This window comes from Anarrhichthys ocellatus, unplaced genomic scaffold, assembly GCF_004355925.1.
Source record: "Anarrhichthys ocellatus isolate YVR2014 unplaced genomic scaffold, GSC_Weel_1.0 scaffold1903, whole genome shotgun sequence".
Lineage (NCBI taxonomy): Eukaryota > Metazoa > Chordata > Actinopteri > Perciformes > Anarhichadidae > Anarrhichthys > Anarrhichthys ocellatus.
Genome location: NW_022281877.1, coordinates 1 through 9,360, shown reverse-complemented (window position 1 = coordinate 9,360; position 9,360 = coordinate 1). Strand labels below are relative to the sequence as shown.

Below are 9,360 nucleotides of genomic sequence, written 5' to 3'. Positions count from 1 at the left end.
ATTACTCTGTGGGGCATTAAAGTGTGACTTGGTAACCGTGTTCTCCATAAAGGTGACTTTTTGAATGTATACGGGTGACTGAATTGTCTCATTGTAATGTATATACAGGAGCAGACAGCCAGACGCTAAATGTTGAACCCTGTTTAAGGTTTACCAAGACTGAGTTTACACTTTTGGTGTTGGAGGGGGGGGGGGGGATGTGTTTGGATCATGTCTTTGTGTTTGTCTGAAGTTCACAACCGTTGATTTCTTGAAGGTTTATTTCTTCCCTCAGCACTCAGAGGGGCCCTGTGAAGGTGTGAAGGTCTCTAACTTGCGCTCTCTGGCAGGAGTGAGGGTGTCCAGGTGGACCGAGTCTTTTGGTAGGGGATCCTCCCCAAGGGGCTGTTGGTGGTCCCTGTCATAGTTATGTCATAGTTATGAGATAGAACGTCATAGTTATGTGATAGAACGTCATAGTTATGAGATAGAACGTCATAGTTATGAGATAGAGGGTTTCTGGGGAGTTTTTTCTATCTAACAGGGAGGGTAAAGGACGTTGCTCATCAGATCCCGTTACAGAGACTGGAACATTTAATTGGCATCAAAGGAACTGACTCAGCTGTTTAATTCATTTTTATCAGATCGATCCCACTTCATATTTGTAAATGATGAGTAAGTCGCAGAGTTCCACAAGGTTCTGTGCTTGGATCAATTCTGTTCACGTTATATGCTTCCTGTAGGCAATATTATCAGAAAACACTCCATAACTTCCACTGTTATGCAGATGATACCTGATTATATCTATAGCTTAAGCCAGACGAAACCAACCAGTTAGCCCAGATAAGATCATATAAAATATACTTTACTGTCCCCAGAGGAGAGAGCAGTGCTGCACACAGCTGCATCAGCTTCAAACAGTCAACAGACACTACAGCTATACACCAAAGACGAGATAAGAAAAACATGTCAAATGTTGTCCGTGTCCCGAGAGATTAAAAAAAGAATCATTTAACGCAGAAGAAATACGTAAAAGTCATCAAGCCAGCCTAGCACACAGATAATCAAGCGTAACTCCAAACAGCCTCAGAGACATACAAACCTGGATGAGCTGGTTAAAGTCAGACAGAACTCAAGTTATTCTACTTGAAGCACATGGTTGAATGGTATAGTAGTTACTGATGGCAGAGATCTGGCCTCTGGCACCTTCGTAAAGAATCTTTGATGAGGATTCGCCCTTTAACTCTCAGATCAAACTCATTTTAAGGACTGCCTTTTTTCACCTCTAACATTTGAATATCAGGCACATCCTGTCTCAAAGCGATGCAGAGACCACTTCATGCACTTGTTTCCTCTTAACCAGACTACTGAAACTCCTTATTATCTCATGAACTCTGCTTCTTCCCCGGAGTCTTTGTGCTTTGTCTCCTCGCAGGCTTCCATGGATCGGTTATATCTGGTCCTGCCTCTTGCATCCACATTGTGATATACAAATAAAATTGAATTAAGTGACACTTTAACTGTACTTTATCTGCTTTATGAATGAGAATGTTTCAGTTATTATTCTTCCAGGTTTGATCAGTGTTGCTTTAGGAAAGCCCTGAAGAAACATTCGATTCCTCCTCTTAGCATTGGGACACAAGGAGGAGAACTCTGAAGAGTCCAAACACAGACTCTGGGCCGGGAGCTTGGCCAAGAACAAGATGAGGGAACGGGATCAAGTTGAAGATCTGAACTTAGAAACTTATGTGTGCACACTGCATGAAATGGAAAAAAGGAAAAACATTACATGAACACTTCAGAGAAGGGTTCTGTTGTATTTCTGTGCAATATTTAGCATCATTATCAATAACTGTGACTCGTCTGTTTTCACTGAGGTTGACGTATTGTGGCGTCTTCACTGTAACGGGACATCACATCCAAGTACTGTACTAAAGTACACATTCGAGGTACATTTCTACTTTTTTAAATAAATAAACACGAATAAAAATATCCTGCTTCATCTTCCTAAAAAATTACATTTTTGCATCAAATGATGTAAATCAAGCAAGACTAGTCCTTGTACAATTTACCTCCATGTTTGTACTTAAATAAAATACATTTGCCAGTAAAGTTGAGTTCATTTTATGAAGTAGATCAAAAGATCAACATTTGAAACCATGTTTCTGAACGTGTTGCTTGAGGGTATATTGAGGTGTTGCTGACATGAGGACACGCAGCACTTTTAGTGAACGAGGGACACGTTTCCTCCTCAGCACTGACTCTGGTTCCACAGGTTCGTCTGCAGTTATGATCCCTTTGTTCAACAGACCAGGTTGTTTTTATGCCGATGCTCCTCCCACTTGTTCTCTGGGAGGAGCAAAGAAAAGTGTTTCCAAAACCTCTTGTGGAGGTCCGACTGTTTGAAGATGAGAAACCATCACGACCCGATTCAATAGGCCTCATCTATAAATCATTAAATCATGAAAAGCACATTCGACTGCAAGTAGTACAATGTTACAGCTGGCAGCTTTCTCTGTATGGGAACCCTGACGATGTAGTGCAGTGTGTACTTCACTGTACAGACTTCATTACTCTCTCTTCTTGTCTTTATCTTCTATTATCTCGGGCTTTGGCTGTTAGTTGTCTTTGAATGTCCTTTTGTAACGTGTCTCTCTTCACTTTGTCTGTGGCTCTTCATGTTGGAGGTAAAGCGCTTTGGAATTTGTGTTTCATTTTTATTTCCCATGACACACTCCTCCCACTCTGCAGCTCTGTACACCATACTGGGCGGGGTTTACTGACAGGTAGGGGAAGTGTGTGACAGGTACATCGTCTAGCAGCAGCAGTCCACTGCGACGTGTCAGGCTGGGAGAGTATTGTCTGTGTGCACTGTTGAAGTGGACTGAGAGCAGCACACAGGAGGAAGCTGACTGCAGGTAATGACAGAACACCTCACCCTTCATGTGTTAACCTGCTAGAGTACTGGTGGCGCGAGCCTTGGTTTCATATTGCATCACTGGGGAGGACGATGGACCGCAGATGTACATCTGTTGTTTCAATGTCACAAAGCTCAGCACATGTAATCCTGGATGTGGTATGAAAACATATCAAGGCAGTGAGAACTATGTTGAATTTGATCATGTCTGCATTGGCACTGTCCTAAAATACTCGTAACATTTGGATTAAACAAAACAAAACAGAAAACAAGTCTGTAATCAAGCAGCATGCGGTCCCAGAGGAAGACTGGGTCAGGTCTGTGGTCGTGGATCACTGTGACATCATCCAGAGTTCAATATCACATCACACGATGGAGGCTCTATATACATCCCTCGGGCCTGTGGCTGATTGTCATAGCTTGAGTTTGAAATGGCAACAGTTGAATGGTGTGTCTCATGACCTGACGTCGTCTACAGGTGAGCCATTGTGAAGCTCAGAAACTTAGAAAGATTTGTTTTTATCTTCATAAGGAGCCAGCTGCCATGTTTCTACAGTAGCCCAGAAAGGACAAACCAAACTCTTGCTTTAGAGAGGACCATTGTGCAATCTGCAACCTCACCACTAGATGGTGCTAGATCCTACACTTTATGATCAATCAAACAGGAGAGTTATGTAAATGTAACCCCCGGCAGTTGTCATGTACAGGGATATTAGCTATAAAGACCAAAACTGTCCATTGTACCAGCCTGTAAACATCTGCTTAAAGTTGAGCATTTTGACATAGAGGTCGATGGGGATTGACTTGGGTTTGGAGTCAGACACAAGTGGCCATTTTAGGAACGGCACTTCGGCGTTGGCTTCATTTCTCAACACCGGAAGCTGCCACTTGGCTCAGACCCAGCACACTCAAGACAAAGCGCTCATTAACTAGCCAGGTTACACGGTTAAGCTTAGTTTATGGTCACCGTAGTGAAGTCGGCATCAGGAAATTACGTGATCACGGCCTGCGCGGCGGCGGGTGAAGTAGGTGCGGTACTTGATCATGAGTTGTTGTAGCTTGGCGTACGCTGGGTGCTTGATGAGACCTTTTCAGACGTGACTGTCACAAATAGTTCACTGATAACAACACTGTTCACATGTCTGAGGATTTTACAAAGAAGCTCAATTCATTTTTAGACGCTTTAGAAACAGGAAGTCTATATTTGAGTTGATATTTTCCATTCAAACCAAATACTTTACAGGATATTCAACCTTTGTTTCTTCATAATATATTTAATACTTGACTTGTTTCTTTACAGGTCTTGCATAAAGGTAATAAAGTGCTGTTTTATCAGAAGTATCTTTATTTGGAAAAGTGGTGCTATCATGTCATAATCTGAGTCTCTTCTCTGTGTAGTTTTCATGGAGATCAGGAGGACATTCATCTCTATCTGCACAGTAGTAGCAGTGACAATCTTCATCTATCTCAACTGGGACTGGAAATCGGTGGGCAGCTTAACTCCAGCACCACTATCGTCATCAGCAGCAGCAGAACCACAATGGGAAGATCCTGGACCGTATCACGTGGCCTATCCACGAAACTACCAATTCATCATGGACGACACGCCCACGTGTCACACCAAGACTCCTTTCCTGGTCCTGATGGTTCACGTTGCAACCGGTGACCTTGCAGCTCGGGACACCATCCGGAAGACGTGGGGAAGTGACAAACTGGTTCTGGGTCAGCTGGTGGAGACTCTCTTCGTACTGGGCCTACCCGGGGGAGCTGATGCCGAGCAGCAGCAGGAGAAGCTCAAACAGGAGAACCTGCAGCACCATGACCTGATCCAGAGTAACTTCCAGGACAGCTACCACAATCTGACCATCAAGACTATGGTGATGCTGGAGTGGCTGGCTGCGCACTGCGTCAAGGCTTCCTATGTCATGAAGATTGACTCTGATATGTTACTGCATGTCCACAACGTGGTGAAACTGCTGCTGGATCCCCGCACGGCCAAACACAACTACATGACAGGTTTGGTGTGGTGGCACAGCCCGGTTTTAAGAAACCCATTCAACAAGTTCTACATGCCCCAAAACGTGATAGCGGAGCCAGAGTACCCCCCGTATCCTCTGGGCATGGCCTACGTCATGTCCCTGGACCTGCCGGCCAAGATCCTGGCGGTCTCTCATCAGATTAAACCGATCTTCATTGAAGACGCCTACCTGGGTATGTGCCTAAAGCGCCTGGGCATCTCCCCCACCGACCCTCCGGAACAAACGATGTTCATTGTCGACCCCGAGCATCCTCTGAGCAGCTGCAGCCTTTCAAAAGTGATCGCAGTGACGACGACGAGCATCCCGCAGATGACGAGTTACTGGGAGAGGAGCAGACAGCCAGACGCTAAATGTTGAACTCTGTTTAAGGTTTACCAAGACTGAGTTTACACTTTTGGTGTTGGGGGGGAATCATGTGTTTGGATCATGTCTTTGTGTTTGTCTGAAATATGTGTTAAACTCACAGCCGTTGATTTCTTGAAGGTTTATTTCTTCCCTCAGCACTCAGAGGAGCCCTGAGTTACAATAAGAGACTGTAAGAAATGGACAAAGTCACTGTGACGTCACCCATTCGTTTCTAGATGGTTTTGAAACCTCCAGTTTGGCGTTTGTCCAACGCCATCTTGTTTCTTTTGCAACTAGAAATGACACGATTCACAGTTTTTTGCTCCGGCGCCACCTCGAGGGTTAGTAGTGCTTCCAAAGATAAGGTCCTTTATCTACGTTACCAAGACGTTTATCATTCTGAGTGGAGAGAAAAGGTCACTTTAAACGCTCCTCCACACTGAACTGGGGAAGACTGGTTTCCAGTACTATGCATCTAGTGGGATGGACTGCAGACTGTACTAATCACACATTCATTACTCTGTGGGGCATTAAAGTGTGACTTGGTAACCGTGTTCTCCACAAAGGTGACTTTTTGAATGTGTACGGGTGACTGAATTGTCTCATTGTAATGTATATACGTGTTTTGTTTGTGTCTTTCTTGTAAAAGTGATCTTTATCTCAATGAGACTTCTACTTCTTCTTTCATTTTGTTTTGGCGGTCTCAAACCACCATCCTGTCTGTTCCTAAAGGTGGGAGTGATGCCTCCCTTTTGGTCTCCCACCCAGGACACTGATTGGTGCCCAAATGTTTAATCTTTCCATTCATGTACTATGCATATAGGTACACATATCTATGCAGGTTGTACGGCTTGTATACCTCTCGTGTAATGATAACATGGTTGTAACGTGTTGAGTAATTGTTCAATACATTCTGATTCAACTGATTAGGTTTCATTCAGTGATTTATATCAAACTCTTTTGTACCGTTCTGGTGCCCAGATTAGAATTAAATAGACTGTGGAAGTGAACTAGTATTCATTCTGTAAAAGAACGTTAAAGGAAAGAATCAAGATAGTTCTTAAGAGTGGTTTGCTGTTTGCGTCACAACACCGCACCCCTTTCTCTGAAGATGATAGCTAGAAGAAGTCAGAAGAAGGTGCTCTTCTACGCTGTACTTTGATACTGAAGGGGGATCTCTACCACCCGAGCCCTGAGGTGGGGGGAGCCGGCAGCTCTGTCCGTCTGCAGGCTCAAAGGCCCGCAGCGAGCCGAAACACTTCCACAAGCTGAGAAGCAAGAAGCTGAAGATGTCTCTTCTGTCACTTGGGTTCTGATATGCTCCAACAATGATGGCCCTCCCGGTTCTGGCCTTGTGTTGCTGACTTATTGACTACGGCCATCCTGTGTCGTCTAAGGTGACCTGCAGCTCCATCCTGTGATGCACCAAAGTGCTGAAGATTTGTTCCAACTACTAAGAGAAAGATACTTTAAAGGAGAGACATTGACGAATGAAAAACATTTTTAAAGTGGCAAACATGCCGCAATGACTCCTGCAGCTACAAAAGGGGGTCATGAGACGATTCAGCGTCCCGCTGAGTGAGAGGCGGAGACGAGGATCAACGGTTCAAGCCGAACCTTTGTGAAGGAGACCAGGTCCGAAGGAACCAGAGGAAGCGGAACAAACTTCCACCAGAATGTCAATCAGAACCGTTGGGGGAGAACAATATATTTACAGACATGAAAGTGTGAAGTAGTGTTAGGTAATAAGATAGATCCTAAACTAAATGAGAAATGAACATTAATCAATAAGGTTAGACCTAACATAGGATCACCTGCTGTTTGGTGTAAACGTCCAGCGATTGATAAACATTAATGAATGACATGATTCACTGATTCTAATCCATTCATGTTCATCCTGTTATTGTATTCCTCATAATAATCTTTATTCATTGCATTCTTTTTATTTATGTGACAGAAGTAACCTGATAGTATGTTGTAGAGTAATCCTATCTTAACGCCTCAGTATAATGCTTCTAACATTCTTCACGGTTCAATTGTCTCCTTCAATTAGCGATGAAGTTTTACACAAAGTGTGTCCAGCTGTAGTCTCATCTGTCCTTCTGTCTGCTTTATGTCGGTGAATGTCCTTTGCTCTCTATGGATGCATTAGTTCTACATTGATGTGAAGTTCACAGTGAAAGCAGAGCTCTGTTTCTGCTCGTCTTGATTCTCCTGATCAACGGGGGTTTGAAACATCCGGTGAATATCAACCCAAATTGTGACGACTCAGCGCTGGACTTTAGTCACTTCTGCGTCCTCCTTCCTCTGAATGGAGCCTCTACAGTTGTAGCTGTTGCTCCGTCCAGAAGAGGGCAGACTAACATCAGGTAACAGTCCTCTCACACAGCTGAGACTCACTCCAGACCTTCATGAACACAGTGTGAACTCATGCTCATACCTGATTGGATCATGATAGTGACAACATGGAAGCACCTTGATTAATGAACAGCACAATTCAGAAGTCAAATCAATGTATTCAGCGAAAGAGGATTTGTTTCCCATCGTAGACCCATCAGAGTACAGCTGGAGGATGGACTCCTGTATTCTTTATGGTATGTAGTGGATGTGTATGCGGAGCAGCTTGAGGAGATTCATTCATGTTCTCTCCCTCGTCTTAGAACAGAGACTTGTCTCACTGTTTAGCTTCAGGAGGAGGACGAGTGAAGAGTGAAGGTAAAGCTGACACCAGATAAAGAAAGACGATCTATCATCGAGACCCAGAGACGATCCGTGGTCCATGAAGGCAGGTTCACGGTATCGTTATCAGGACTCCTGCTCTGGTTTTAAACTTAAAAACATAGAAGCTATGCCCTCCACCCCCCCAGTCTGGTCCAGATTTACAGGCAGACAGGTGCTGTACTGCCCCCCCCCCCCCCCCACCAAGCTGTCCTCTCTGTCACCTTGAGCAAACAGAGAGCTCTGCAGGGTCATAAACCTCAGCTGGTCCTGTTCAGGCCTCAGACATCTATATGGGCCCTGAAGACTGGAACAGTGGTCTCTGACTAGACCACCGTCTAAAAGAACGCAGGTTTCTGTGAACCTTTAGAGTTCAGGAAGTCCACACAGATCCACCATGGATACGCTGAGGCTTTCTCCAACGACGGGAAAGAACCAAAGTGGTCGAGCGAGGAAACAAAAGCACATTTCTGTTCATTCAAAGCTTCTGTTGAGGATTGTTCAATGAAGTTTAAAATGTCTGTCCTCATCTCTGATGATGTCATCGATCTAAAACTAAATGCGACTTTTGATTAAATGTTTGAGAGGAGAACTGAGAGGAGAACGGTGTGGTGTGATGAACAGAGAGACGAGAGACAGAACTGCAGACGTCCTGTTTGGAAGTCAGTAAAACGTTTCTACTGTGTAAATGTTTCTGTGGGTGTTTCTGCTTTACACAGATCCTTCTTCAGCCTTCCTTCATCACAGCAGCAGCAGCAGCCGCGTCGATGTTTTCTCTGACTGTGGTTTGCTGTTGACATGTGTGACCGCTGCTGTTCTCCTTTCTGGAAAATTCCTCCGAACCACAAGGACTCGCGCCGCTCAGGTTCTCACAATCCCGGTCACAGTAGTCGCTCTGTGGGCCGTGAGAACCTGAGAATCAGTGACCAAGTCAACATGTTTCAAGCCGGTCCTTGTAAGCTTCAGCTACGGCAGCTACCGTGTACGTTAGTCACTGCCACGAGCGCGGGACCTCAAGTATCTCAGGGTCTTGTTCAAGTTGTGAGGGTCAAATGGAGAAGGTGCGGTACAACACCGGCGTCGCTGCTGACGCTGCACCAAACCTGGAAGGCAAGTCTCTAGATTCACTCGTCCATCTAGACCCTCAGCTGTGGTCACGAGCTTTCGGTAGTGACCGACACGTCACGTTTGTAACTTCACATTTTGAATATCTGAGTTTTACACTCGGAAGTCAAACTTTTAGTGCTTCGTGAGCCACTGAGCATCTTACAAAGGAACGGACGCTGGATCCAGTTCCTCCTGAACCAGAACCAGAATGTGTGGATCCAGGTCCTCCTGAACCAGAACCAGGATGTGTGGATC

General features: G+C 44.8%; 1 protein-coding gene across 2 annotated transcripts; it reads left to right on the top strand.

Moving 5' to 3' along the window:
• The first annotated feature begins 2,828 nt into the window (after nt 1-2,828).
• LOC116377968 (beta-1,3-galactosyltransferase 2-like) lies at nt 2,829-5,884 on the top strand. 2 transcript variants are annotated; one of them, XM_031839741.1, is made up of 3 exons: nt 2,833-2,897; nt 4,197-4,209; nt 4,295-5,884. In XM_031839741.1, exon 3 carries the CDS (start codon nt 4,300-4,302, stop codon nt 5,290-5,292), a length of 993 nt encoding a protein of 330 aa, XP_031695601.1. In that variant the 5' UTR covers nt 2,833-2,897; nt 4,197-4,209; nt 4,295-4,299; the 3' UTR covers nt 5,293-5,884. The 2 variants fall into 2 exon arrangements, with proteins under 2 accessions (XP_031695600.1, XP_031695601.1); XM_031839740.1 differs by lacking the exon at nt 4,197-4,209 and having other exon boundaries at nt 2,829-2,897.
• The last annotated feature ends 3,476 nt before the right edge of the window (nt 5,885-9,360 follow it).